At 37.0% G+C, this 14,352-nt stretch overlaps 1 protein-coding gene across 2 annotated transcripts in view; it reads left to right on the forward strand.

Annotated features, from left to right (window-relative positions):
* The window catches only part of NLN (neurolysin), a 39,099-nt gene that overhangs the window by 2,120 nt on the left and 22,627 nt on the right, over positions 1-14,352 (forward strand). For both annotated transcript variants that reach the window (XM_062018207.1, XM_062018206.1), the window contains exons 2-3: positions 10,824-11,080; positions 13,479-13,627. In XM_062018207.1, the coding sequence (XP_061874191.1) occupies positions 10,824-11,080; positions 13,479-13,627 (406 nt within the window). The remainder of the gene's footprint in view (positions 1-10,823; positions 11,081-13,478; positions 13,628-14,352) is intronic.

Consider the following 14,352-nt stretch of genomic DNA (forward strand, 5'->3'; position numbering starts at 1 on the left):
TGGTTTCCGTTGCTGGAAAGAAACTTGAATTTCTCTTGATCATCAATAAACCAGCATGGAATAGGCTGTGGGGAAAAAAAGAAGAAGGAGGGCAACAAAACAAGGAGAACATTTATAGTCATTTTGAAAATACTTATCACCATAGCATGTGTGTATGCTTTCATTAAACTGCAGGATCCAACACGTCAGCAATGGCATCAGCCAGACAGGACACGTGGAACATTTTCCCCTTTCCCTGTGCTCTGTTAACTGCACAACCTCCTCTGTGTGTTGCAGCAGCAATGTTTTCCGTGGGCAGCAGCAAGAGTTGCCACTTTTCTAACCACAGCAGGCTCCAGTAGAACAATTTGTCTGTTAGATTTTGCAGAACAAAATTGTTCCTTGGACTGGATGAGACAAAGATGTACAGCTTAAAATCATTTTGTGGACTGAATTTGACACGTGGAGCAGCAGTTAGACCACATTAAGCTGTGGAGTTAATGCCTTTTGAGGACATATTCCATCATTCACTCTATAAAGGAAGAAATGCCTGTCTTGGAAAGACTTCTTTGAAATGGTTTGAGTTAGTTCAAAAGTCTGTCCTTTCCTTTAAAGGAGCCAAGATCAAGTATCTCAGAAAGCATAATTTGAATGTTATGTACTATCTTTTCAGAACAGTCTAGAAATCTGAGACCTCTCAACACAAAATGAGTTGTCTTATAAGATCTTAGACAAAAGTTTGTCCAGAAATACTTTTTTTTTTTTTTGTAGTGAAACTACCCTCTAAAACTGTGTTTGATCTCTTCCTGAGTTACATTGGAGGTGATGATCCATGTTTCTTCTCTGCATCCTCTTTGTGATAGTGTACATCCCTGGTGTACTCCCTCTGTTATGCTTTTTTTGATCCAGTCTGAAGAATCTCAATGTAGTTAGTTGCTCTTTGAATGGAGTCCCTTGCTCACTGCTGCTAATTGTTACTAACTCATCACAACTTGGTAGAAGGGGAAAAGGTTTTGGCAGATGGGAGAACAGAAGATGAGAGGGTTTCTTACTGTTGGGAGGATCAAAACTGCACACAGTATGCACGTGCTTCACATTACTGGAGTGATGTAATGAATCTTTGTGCTTTGTTCTCTGTTCTACTAAATCTGTCAATTTCCTCCTTTTCAGCTGCTTCTTGGCTGATGTTTTCTTTAAACTGTCTCTAGAATGATTAATTAGATCAGCTCACAGCTCATCTCTGTGTATATAAAGTCAGAATTGTGTGTCAGATAAATTCACTTTGTTAGAGGTTTTAAACTTGACTCAGTGTTGTGACATTCTTTTGCATCTTTTTGTGGCTGCCTTTAGTATGCTGCATCATCATCAGTAAGTTATCAGTGAGTTGTATCACATCATTATTCTCACCTTTTTGTAGATGAGGCATAAATATGTGAAAAAATACAGAACCCATCATGGAATCTGACAGGGCTCTGCTTGTCACCTAGTTCCATTCAGAAAAATGAGCAACCATTTCTGTTTCTTTCCTAGCTTTTAACCATTTATCCACAGGAGGATTTCCTTTCTCATCTTAAAGCAGCAAGGTGTCTTTAGGACCTTTTAGTCACAAGTTTTTGGATTATATTAACTGATCTCTGTCTATTGTGACTCCTTTAAAAAAGTCGAACAGATTTGTGAGTCTAGATTTCCCGCTGTAGACAAGACTCTTTCCTAGTACATATCATGTGTCTTTAGATTAGGGAAGGTAAAGTAAGAAAGGGGAGAATTACACTTGTCTCTGAAAATGCAGCTGGGGCTCTGTGTTCATCATACCGTTTCTGTAAGTTCTGTCTTTAACAGAGACACTTTTTGTTTCTAGAGTGTTAAATGACTGAAGCTCTTGGCCATACTGGAACAATCTTTTACATAACCTGGAACCAGTCTGGGAAGCACTCAGTGTTAAGTCATGATTCACTCGAAAGTGAGAGCAGAAAGCAGGCTTCATTTGTTTTCTTAGTTTGGAGTGTTGAGCAGGGACAGAGTGCTCTTTGGGATTTTACAAGCATTGTAACAATCATGACATTCTATAATTCACTGTCTTTGCAAGTACAGTGACTTAAAGTGGTGCAGGTAAGTGAGATAGGTCATCATCTGCCATGAAGGCGTAGTTTTCTAACTAACTATTGATGGCAAAGAACATTTATCATTATCTTGACTGTATGAGACTTAAGATGTGTGGGAAATTTCCATGGTAATGGATGAACTGATTAACTGTGGGTGTAAATCAAAGAAACCATTTGTCTTTTTAAGCCCTCCTGAATAGTTTTCTCTGTCCCACAGTACCACTTCGTTTTCATCTGGAGTCAATAAGCTGTTTTTCCTGCATTAGCTGATTGCATTCAAGTGCTGACCTATCCGGATGTGTGACATTTGCACTGAAGAACATGTACTTTACCTGCTGTTTATTGCTGGCATGATAGAACATGATAGATGCTTATGCAGCAGCACCCAAGAGAGTTGGAGGGCCTTAAAAGCGATTTTTTTTTTTAACACCGTGTTTCCATGGTTCACACAGTGGTTAGAACCAGGCCGTAAGATAACCCTCCTGAGTGCCTCCTGCATCAAATTCAGTGTAGTACACCTATTGGCTGCATACAAGACTTAAAAAAGTCTCTCAACTTCCTTCCTAAGATTCCCTGAGCAAGTTGCACTGTAATGGAAGTTTACTGTGACACAGAATAGCTTTGAAACCTGGTTTAGTAGTCCTAATAGTTCTGGGTTTGGGTTTGCCTGGTTGTTTGGTTGAGATTTTTTTTTTTTTTCCAGCTACAGGTACCGTAATTTTAGAGATCAGAAACACTTCTATGTGTTCCACTCCAGACTACAGATGTAGAAGTCACCTCCCCTTATGGAAGTCATTTGAACAACTTTCCAAGTTCCTTTTGTATAAAGACTATTAGAGGGGACTAGGGGGAAATGAAGAGGGTTTAAGTAAGTTTCAACATATCATGCATATCTAGGGGTTCCTACTTATGGTCTGGATTTTATGTTAGCTGCCACAGAGTACCCTTTTCAATTACTTTCATGATTATATTAATTCTGCCAGAGAAATCAGCAAACATTTATTGACAATAATGTTATAAAAGCAGCACTGAGGGTAATGTATGTATCAATAGAGAGTTCAAAATATTTGTATTACTTGCAGCTTATTTGACTTGGGCACATTGATCCAAAGAGCTAAACATATAGCTATTAGAGGAGTATAATCAGTGTAGAGTTTACAGTAAATTAAGGTGCAGAGAATATTTGTTTTCTGAAAGCAGCAGTGACAGAATTAGTGGTTTAGTGTTCACGACACTAGATTTTCTTGCATTACTTCAGATGCAGTTTAAGAATAAAACCTGTTTTCTGGTGGTAATTATGGAGCACTAAATTAGTAAGTACTAAATGTGCTGTCCTTTTGCAACAGTGAGATCTCTCTGTGCCCAACAGTCATGACACTGAGCCAAGTATTTTTCTAAGGAAAAGGAACATCCCAGGAATTCAAGGCCTGTATTCATTGTTCTGTCCACTGTCAAGTGGCAAACAGATGAAAGGACTGAGAAGTGACCTATAAGGAAGACTTAAGATATGTTTGTCCAGCAGGAAGGTGTGGTGATTTATGTTCTAGGGATGTAGTCTCATTCCTTTGTCTCAAAAGAAATCATGTTGCCTTGTGATTAGCTTTGAACAATTTAATCATACTTTGCTTGTTCTGTCTTGAACTTTTATTTTTCCCTCCTCATTCTTTTTGCCTTAGGTTACTCATTCCTCTTCTTACTTTTCTTGATTTTTTTCCTTGCTTTACTATAAAAATAAAATTACTCTTGTCCGAAACTGAGTCAAAAGTGAAGCAATATGAAGAGATATTTAAATTCAAGCAAGAATTAAGGATCTCTAAATAATACAAATATTTTGGTCTATTAAGTTTCTATCTTAAAATCTATCCAGAGAACATGGACTGACTACAATGTATCTTACATAATATTAGATGTTGCTAAATTCTCATTGTGGTTTGTTTCTGAAATGCTTTTTATCTTCACAGAAAAGAAAAAAGAAGAAAAGAAAGAATTCTAATCCATAAGAGGCTTGACCATTTTTAAAGTTTTGATTAAACTATGCCTGTGGGGTATCATTTATACATGTTTGATAGCACTGGAGTCTTACTTTCAGGGAAATGCCATCCTATGGTATATTATTCACATATTAAATAACTTGCCTTGAGGCAAACTATCAGTTTCTGTACTGCTTTAATGGGACCTGTTTAGATTTTCTGTGTGGTTTGTTTTTTTTTTTTTTTTAACAAGGTTGCTAGGTGGAAGCCAAACATTGAGGAGACACTGTGGATGGTGGTTGCAGGTACCTGGTGAATATGGTTTTCACTTACACACTACTGGCTTCCAACATGCAATGCTGATTCTCCTGAAACCTTAGAGTCTAGGAAGTATTGTTTATAAGATCTGCTCATCTTAATTTTAAATTAGCAGCTTTTAAAAACCTTTATACACTAAATTACTGTTTGAAAAAGTTATTAATTGCATTCGTTGTGATTTGCAAGTCTGTTCTTACATTCTTAGGACTGTCCCTTGAAGTATATAAGGTGCAGTAAGAAAAACTTAATTGTGTTTATTTACCATTAATGTACTTAAAAACTAGAAGCTGACTAACTTACCTGAATCTTGAGACCCCTTTCTTTCTCTTTTCTTTTTAAAATCTTGGCTCCTGCTTTACTCCTGAAGCTGTTATCCTGGACCTTTTGTCAGCAGAGAAGGTAGTTTTTGATCATACATGAGATTGATGTACTCCAATTTATTTTGTGTGGCTCCATGGAACTAATCAGATCTATTGTTAAGTATAATAAACTGCTCTGCATATGTTTCCCAGAAATGTGTTTGTTCATAGATCTTATTTTGTACAATGATACTTGCAATTGTAACTAATACTATTTAGGTAAAGATTAATTTAGAGACTGGAAGTACCATTAAAGGATCTTAGATGGAGCCATAGCTATCCATATGTAATCAGAGTTAGTTAAGGTCACACTCTTAAACCTGGAATGTTTTGTAAAGTGATTGTCAGTAGCAGCAGCATATTGTGACAAGCTTGCAGGTTTTTTTCTTCATATTTTCAAAAGCTGGTACTACTCTTTTCTGCTTCTACTTCACAGATTGTGGCTTTCTTTTTTTATTTTAATAGCGTTAATGGAACATGCCAAGAAAGAGTTGCTTGCTTGACATGCTCCAGTCAGGGAAAATGTTTCTAAACAAAACCAGACTTACAGAAATGTTTAATATATTTAAAATACTGCACAAGTTAAAAATCAGTCTGTAAATTCAATTGCGTTTTCTTTGCAGCAGTTACGTTGGCCACTATATTGATCTAATAGAGTATTATAAAGGTCCTTCTTGCTAAAATCAAATTGAATTTGTATTTTCCAGAAACAGTAAGTAATCAAATTGTAGATTTTTCTTGTAAAATAAATTACCTTGCATTCTTGCAAAACTAGCAATGATTACATAGTCTGTAACTTAGAAGCTTTGTTTTCTTCTTAAAAATCCTCTTTTAGAAGTAGCTGCTAAGCTTTTAAGTTGTTACTCAGCTTTGGTTTTGGTAGATATTACATTCTTACTGGTTTTGGGATTGGCAGATTAATACTATCATTTTATGAAAATAGGTGTTTCTATAATACTCCAAACCTTTGCCATTCCTTCTGAATTTCTCATAGATGCATGAAGCACTGCACACATAGTGCATTTCAGTCTGCCCTGTATGTCATTTCATTGACATTGGATGTTGTAGGACTCACCCAAGAAAAAGGCCAGTGAAAGTTGCCAACAGAGGCCAGTAGATATTTATAGTAAAAAATGCAATGTAAATGTGCTTTAATGTTGAAGGACCTCACAGGAACAGAGGGACTGGAAGGGACAGTGGGAGTGATCAAGTCTTGTCCTGTGCTACCTCAGGTAACCAAGTAATATAATCTATTTTATAGACTGGTCAAGCTCCATGTTATAAATAGAAGTATTTTCACTTCCTGGTGCTTATTTGGCAGCTCTTTCAGAATCTCACTGGGCCAATGATTGCAAATGTCTCTTAAAATGCTAGCTTCATCTTCCTGACCAATTTATTCTAATTTATTCTTACATCAGAATTGCCTCTTAACATCAATTTTCACTTTGAGGCATTTAAATGATGTGCTTAATGACAGCATTAATCTTGAGACTTTTTTTTGCTAGACTAAACTCAGGCTTTTCATAGATGTTTCTGTCAGTAGTGGAGGTGTAAGTGGCTTTTGATCTTTTGTTTAGGCCACCAAAACTGTCTGAGTCACATATCGAATAGATGATGAAAAAAAAGCTGTGCTCCCTTTTTTTTTTCCCACTTAATTTTTCACCTGTGTGCTACCCTGATTATTTTTGAAGTATGACCCTATTTATGTTGCTGTCATTGATGAGATGGCATACAGGAACAGATACAAGCAGCAGGGCGAGGAACAGGGAAAAAGCAAAACTTAAGGCAGTATTACTGCTGGACATGAAATTTCTCCTTAACCCAGACTTCCTTAGATAAGTCTAACGTTCTACACTGCCCTGCAGAAAATTGAGTGTAACATCTGAAACAGTTTGAAATGGGTTCAGGTGTTAGCAATAGCCTGCCCATGACTACATGAGATAGTTGAAGCATACATTTACTGTGATTTATAGACCTACATTTGTTTATCCTTCTATCCAATTTAAACTGAATTAACTTCTCATTGCTCAGTCCAAGCAATGGTTGACTCTTCTATAATGTTGCTACCATTTACCAAAAGCAAGTCTGAAATAATAATTGCATCTTGTAGATTCAGTTGCTATCTGAAGAAAACTGCTGTTGCATCTGTTTTCTGCTATTAGCATTTCTACTGTTATTAGAATTTATTTTCCAGTTTATGGCTGGGAAGTTAAAGTTTTCCTCAGTGATACAATTTACTCTCTAGTGTTTTCTCTCTAATAACAGGACAAGGGGATTTTGTAGAGTGTATTTTGAAGAGTCATACTCTTTTAGCTATATTCTTCTTTCTTGTTTCTTTATAGTCTATTTAATCTTTAATTTTGGAATTATTTATTTTTTTCTTTCTTGAACAAGTAAGATTAAGTTAGTAAATTATAGTTTTATTACATTATGGTACATGAAGTTTGGGGAATTTACTGACAGTTTTATGTACACAAAGAATGTGAAATACTAAGCCATGGAAGACATGCCCAAGATTACACTTGTACATATATTTCAAGTTGGACATTGGATTTCTGGAATCTTATGTTAGTTGCATTGGCACTACATACAATCTGATTGCCTGCTAATAAGGTAACAACACATGTCTGCAAATGGTGATTTGATGAGCTGCATGCAGTTATATGTGAAATGTTATCTAACAGTTTTAAAAGATCAAAATAAATGACTGCTTCCTTGTATGAACAGGAGGAAACAAGGTATCATCACTTCAGAACTAGGCAGTTCTTTGCTTCCTTTTCTGTAACAAGTAGACAACCATTTGCTGGCGTTACAGCAATAATTTCTGCAATTGACAAATTCATATGTGTATTCTTCAATGCAACTAGCCAGTATGGTGAGCTAATCAGGTGGCGCTTTTTTTTTTTTTTTTTTTTTGGTATTGAAATGTAGTGCTCTGCAGTTAATTGAAGACTCTGTATTGAAGTTTGTGAATTATTAAGGGAGTGGAGCACCTCCCTTATGATGAAAGGCCGAGAGAGCTTTAGCTTGGAGGAGACTGAGGGGTGACCTCATTAATGTTTACAAGTACACAAGAGATGGATGTCAAGAGGACGGAGCCAGGCTGTTCTCAGTGATGTCCAATGATAGGACAAGGGGCAATGAGTACGAACTGGAACATAAGAGGTTCCAAAAAAATACAAGGAAGAATTTCTTCACTGTGAGGGTGATGGAGCACTGGAACAGGCAGCCCAAATGGGTTGTTGAGTCTCCTTCTATGGAGACATTAAAAACCCACCTGGATGAGCTCTTGTGTGACCTACTCTTGGTGGTCCTGCTCTGACGGGAGGATTGGACTAGATGATCTTTCAAGATCCCTTCCACCCCTTATGATTCTGTGTGTGATTCTGTGTGTGAAATCAGTCCATCTTTAATTATGAGTTAAACTTACTGGACAGGATGAAATGAACATTATCTTTTGGTGCTCTGGGTATTTTAGTGTTTGTTTCTGATCATATGTAGTTAGTCAGTCAGAGAGATGTATTTTCTGTGTGTCTAGGTGAAGGTAATGAATGAGAACTGTAGGTTCCCTTTAAAAAAGGGATTCTATTTTAATTTTACCTTAATTTGGCACATTTTTTATTCTTTCTGATGTTCAGGGTGCACAGGGCAGTGGAGGCAGGGGTTAAAGTTCAGAGCCTTGAACTCTTAATTCTGAGGTTTACCTTCAGCTCCCCTGAGCTTGTAGCAGAGCTGCACTAGCCATATGTGGAAAAAAGTAGATAAGGCAGTTGAGTGGGAAGCTGTTCATGACTTCGTGAAATACTGTAATGGATTTTTAGATTCAGAATAGAATTCAGTGATCTTGGGGGATGGGAAACTAATGCATTCTGTGAATGCTAATGCTTAACCTTTCATGAAAGCAGCTTCATTTATCATGAAATTCTGAGACTCAAAATTTCCATACTCCAGTAGAGAACCTACTAAGACGTTAATGTCAGAACTGAGTTGATATCAGAGAAATAGAACAAAGGTGGAATGAATATTTGTTCAGGCTTCATGTTCGGAGGTAAATTATGACTATGCTGGACATTTTTGTTTCTGTATGCTAGCAGAAGGGAAAAGTAAACATCTTGCCTACACCAGTGTGGGAGAATTTGAAGAAACTGTAGTAACAAGGAAAAAAAATTATCAATGTAAAGCACAGATAGAAGTGTGCTTTATTTTTGTCTTTTGGCTATGCTATTTCTAGAGAATTCTTAGAGGCAAGTGAGACCTTTAACAAAAAGTCTTGCTTTCAAACAGAAGGCCTGCATGCAGCTCTTTTCAGATCGTTTTCTAAAAAGAAAATTACGCAACTGAAACAGGGAGGCAGATAATATGTCTATGAGACATATTATGTTATCATAGCATATCATAGGAGATGCTCCTATGATCCTCCCATGATACTAAACACTGCAGCAAGTTTTACTTCTTGATGCAAGGTGTCTTTTAGTTACTATCAAATTGTTATCTTCCTCAGGAAGTGCTTCATATGTAACTGAAGTATTAATGTAGTCACTAGATGGACACCTAGTTGACTGTGTAGATTTCTATTAGCCCTACTTTGGTCAGTTGCCTGAGTTTTCATCCTGTTTTACAGAATCGAGTGTTGGTTTGTTTGGGTGGGGAGTAGAAGCCTGTATTTCTGAAGGCAATATCTTCTTAATTTATATTTGAGTTTGCTGCACCAAGTGACTTTAAAAAAAAAAAAACAATTGTAAGAAAGATAAGTAAAAAGGCAGCCGTATTGCATAGCACACTAAGATTGGTTACATATGTAAAGATTCCTTCTAGCTAAAGGTAAAATGTAGTTGATATATATAATGAGAATATAATAGTACAGAAATTACAGTACACTTAGGTTCCTTTTCTGGCAATAGAATGAAATTATTTAAAGTCTGCAACAATTAAAGGAATGAAAAACCAAATATGACCCAGGAATCACAGAATCAATGTGCGCTTGCAGCTCAACGAAGCCAACCATAGCCTGGCCTGTATCAAAAGCAGCTTGGCCAGCAAGTTTAAGGAGGGGATTCTGTCCATCTCCTTTGCTCTGATGAGACTCCATCTACAGTGCTGCATCCAGCTCTGGGGTACCGAGCATATGAAGGACATGGAGTTGTAGAAGCAAGTCCAGAGGAGGGCCCTGAGAGTGATCAGAGAGCTGGAGCACTTCTGCTATGAGGACAGGCTGAGATAGTTGGGGGTTGTTCAGAAGAAACCTTATAGCAGCCTTCCAGAACCTATAGGGGTCCAGCAGGAAGGCTGGAGAGGAATTTTTTTACAAGGCCATGTAGTGACAGGACAAGGTTGAAATGGCCTTGAACTGAAAGAGGGTAGGTTTAGTTAGATCTAAGGAAGAAATTCTTCCCTGTGAGGGTGATGAGGCATAGAGTGGTTGTCCAGACAGGCTGTGTCAGCCCCATCCTGGAAGCGTTCAAGGCCAGGCTGCATGGAGTTTGGAGCAACCTGGTCTAGTGGTTGGAACAAGATGATCTTTAAGAGCCCTATGGTCCTATGAATTAAATTTTCAAGTGATTAACAGCTAGACATTTTATTTCCATGGCTGATTGTGTCAGACATTATTTGTTGTAATGAACATGACCAAATGATGGGCTTTTTGTGTCTTGCTTTGTGCATCTTTCCAGTTCTTGGCCTTCATAATCTGTGAATCACTATGTGAGTTTTATTACTAATTTAAAAAAATGTGTATACTGTCTGTTTCTGTGAACTTTATGTAACTGTAATCCCGTTTTTCTTAGAAGATTTAATAGTAACTTAATCTGTCTGGTTTTGTCAATACCAAAGTTTTTATCCCTGTCTGCACTTAGTCATGCTCTAAGTGGAAAAAGGAGAAGACAGGAGGCCTCTTATTTATTTAAAATTGGACTTGATTAACGAGAGTAACAATGGTGTTGTTCCTGCTGGACAAATTACATTGCTAAAAGACTTTGTTCTTGCTTCTAAAATTGTTCTTAGATTATTAAAAGTCTGTTTCCATTTTACAAATGTTTACTATAAACTACCTCTTGAACTAAATTCTTGCTGTGCAAAGATCACATTTATACTTTCAGGTCCATTGGGCCACGGCTTGTGTTGAAAATGACTTTAGGAGCAGAAATTACTAGCCAGCTGAAGGCTTCTTCGTACATAGCACCAGGCCGAAACCTTTTGAGCTGGGATCTGTCACCAGAGCAAATTAGAACGAGAACAGAAGAACTAATCAGGAAGACAAAGCATGTGTATGACAGTGTCGGAATGCTTGATATTGGAGAAGTAACACAGGAAAACACTGTACAGGCCTTGGCAGACTTAGAAGTGGAATATGCAGGTTAGTGTACATTTTCTGTCATTTTTTTCCATAGGGCATTCCATCTGCACATAAAGAAACATTGAGAAAATATAATTATTGCTTACAATTCTGATCTGTTCCTATGAAGAATGTATAGAGGCCTCTCAAGGGTTTTCTGATCATAAGAGTTTTTCAGGACCTCTCAATAATATGTAACATCAGCCACAAAGTTCTGCTTTATTTTAGAGACAAAAATAAGCAAAACTGTGCCATTAATGTCTGACACATCCAGAAAAGTGCCTTGGTCACTTGTTTTCTTTTTGCATGTGGTTCTGTGATCTCCAGTTACATTTTCTATACCAACTGTACAAACTGCTAGGGGACAGAGTGCAATGCCGTGGACTACAGTGTCTGTGGTATGCATAGTACATTCAAATATGATAGCAGTGCAGGCACAGCAGAATCCAAGTCAAATGAGTCAAATAGAACAATGGAAAGACTGGTCAGCTCCTAGCTGAGAAAATGTCATGGTGGAGAATGGGGACATTTTTTAGTGCTTTTTTGAAGGAAGACTGCTTTACTTGCTCACTTTTATATTATGGCCTGCAAGACCTTGAAGAATCCAAGGAGAGGTGTTGGTCATGCAGTGGCATCTAGATTTTATATATATATATATATATATATATATATATATATAAAAGTTCATTGACATCCAAATACATGGATGCAGTTTAATGGTCAAAAACAGGTCATACAGTTAATTTGTTAATAATTGTCAGTCAGAGGAGATGGGAGAATGTGTCTTGGATGGCTTTGGTTTGAAAAACCTATCAGGTGGTGGCTGCATGACTCAAAAAGTAGTCAATGTCATAAAAAAGTTCTCTTAAATCCTCTCTCAAAAAAAAAAAATCTGCAGTAGCAACAAAAATACTGAAAACAACCAACCTTGACTTGGGGCAAAATCTTTGCCTAGCAAGAAAGAGCAGCCTGCAGCTCAAATTGTTGTACTGGAGTCTTAGTCTGGCTTTCACAATACTTAGAATTGCAGTTTAGACACATCCAGTGAATTGAGTGGAATTAGTGCTGGGAGAAAGACTGAGTAATCTTCATCCAAACAGCTTCCTGACAGATTCAGTTTTAATTGTACCAATGTATTATTGTAAACATTTTTTCCCTCAAGATATAAAACTCTCTGCTTTAAATTGAATTAGAAGGAAAATCTATGTTTGATTTGGAAAGCAGTGGCCATCAGCTGCTCTGCATAGCCACCAAGACTTGCATGTTCCAAGATGTACTCCATACTCTTGCAGTAGTGCATCATATTTAAGCTTTTAATGCTGATCTTGAAAGCTAAATGTGAAATTAACATGACTTACCTGTCAAGCAGCCTGTGTATTATCACAGAAAGACATCCATTAGAACTGTCTGTGTGTCCCTTTCACGTGTACATAAAAGACCTACCCCAGTAACTGCAACTTGTTAACTGAAAAAACACAGATGACGACATGCCTTACATTTCACTTGGAAGCTGCAAAAACTCACCTGATTTTGAAATACCTTGGCGTGAAGACAGGGGAGGTGAAAGAAACGTTGCCTGTACACTTCAAGAAGGACCATATGCCCGTGTTTGCATGCCAGAGATTTATGAAGGGATGAGAATATCTCAGTGTTTGATAAAACAACTTCAGATTAAATAAAATTACAAGGTTTTAAATCTCCCTAAAACATTCTTACTAAAAAATACTATTTGGGGCAGATGGAGGGGAGTGAAATTATAATTGGATCTAAATTAAGCTAATTCAACTTGTCATAATGATTCATTTCTATTCAATGTCTTTAAAAGATACAATATTTCTTAAAAAAACAAGGATTTGCTTAATCTCAAAAGTGTATTCTAGAAAAGTAGTATCACTCAGTTTCCAGAGTATTGCTCTAGAAGTTCAGAATACATCGACAGCATCATTTGTGTTTGCCTTATTGTTTCTCATTAAACACAGAGGAGAAGATGAGGATTTTACACTCTTATCATAACAGTGTAAAAATAAGTTCAAGGCAGATGAGCCTGTTGGAAAGACTCAGAACCTTTCACTTAAAATTCTAACACGGAAGCATCTGTGCCAGCTACGAAACAATGTCAGTCTTCACTTACAAATGGTTCATCTTTCAGAAATTATTCTCATATTTGTCCACCTTTCAATTTATTTTGTATAAGTTAGATAAAATATTTTTTATAATGATGTGCAGTTTTGTCCTTTCACCTATTCATTTTTACATTATCTGTAATCGTTTCATTTACTTCAAATCTGATCTGAAGTATCGAGTTGCTTTGCTTACTTGTCCCTTACATGTTCTATAAATATCAGAAGGGGGAAAATTCCTTATCCTTAATAAGCTTAAAACCTTCTGTGTAAGTGTTCATTACCTTTTATTTAAACAGTGGAAAGAAGCATGTTGGATTTTCCACAGCATGTCTCACCTGACAAAGAGGTCCGCTTAGCAAGTACAGAAGCTGACAAAAAACTTTCCAACTTTGATGTGGAAATGAGCATGAGAGAAGATGTGTTTCAGAAGATTGTTTATTTGCAGGTAAATCACAATGATATCTGCATAACCTGTGGAAATGTAGCTAAAATTCCAAGAGTGAAAAACTTTTCTCAGCACTTTTCAAGATCCTCATCACTGTTTGTTTTGTCTGTGTCAATACCAGTCAAATCTTTCCACTGGGACACAGCTATACAAACAGGCTGTCATTCTGCTAAAACCAAAGCCAAGGTGACTTGGTGCTCCCACTCTGCCTCTCGTGTCTTGGTGTGTGTGTCCTCTCTCTCCATTGCAATAGCTTTGCTTTTTGTCTAATCTTACAATGAGCTCATTATAAGGAAGATAAATTATCAGAAGGAAACTCATCAGAAAAAAAAAAAAATTACTGTTTGCTGCTGACTGCCCTACCTGAGCTGCTGTGCTCAGAGCATCACCAAGGTGGAAGGAAGAAAAGAGGCGGTATAGCCGTGTATTTAAGTTGGCTTTGACTTCTTGTCCAAAATTATGCTTTATTGAAGTAGATGGGAATTTTTAATTCAAAGTTGAGTTTTAAGTTATGAAAGTTAATGAGATCATGTAACTGGTAGTGAGCTCCAAACTTACTTTTGATCTGCTTCTTACAGAGAGCTATATGGTATACTCCTTGTTATTTTGTTTAAGTCTCAAAATAAAACCAAGTCAAAAGGTACATTTTCTGTTCAACTCCTTTCTATCCCTTTTGTGTTTCCGTTCAGCTTCCTTTCTAATTGAGCACCCACAGGTATCTTGCA

This window comes from Colius striatus, chromosome Z (assembly GCF_028858725.1).
Source record: "Colius striatus isolate bColStr4 chromosome Z, bColStr4.1.hap1, whole genome shotgun sequence".
In the NCBI taxonomy this organism is placed as follows: Eukaryota; Metazoa; Chordata; class Aves; order Coliiformes; family Coliidae; genus Colius; species Colius striatus.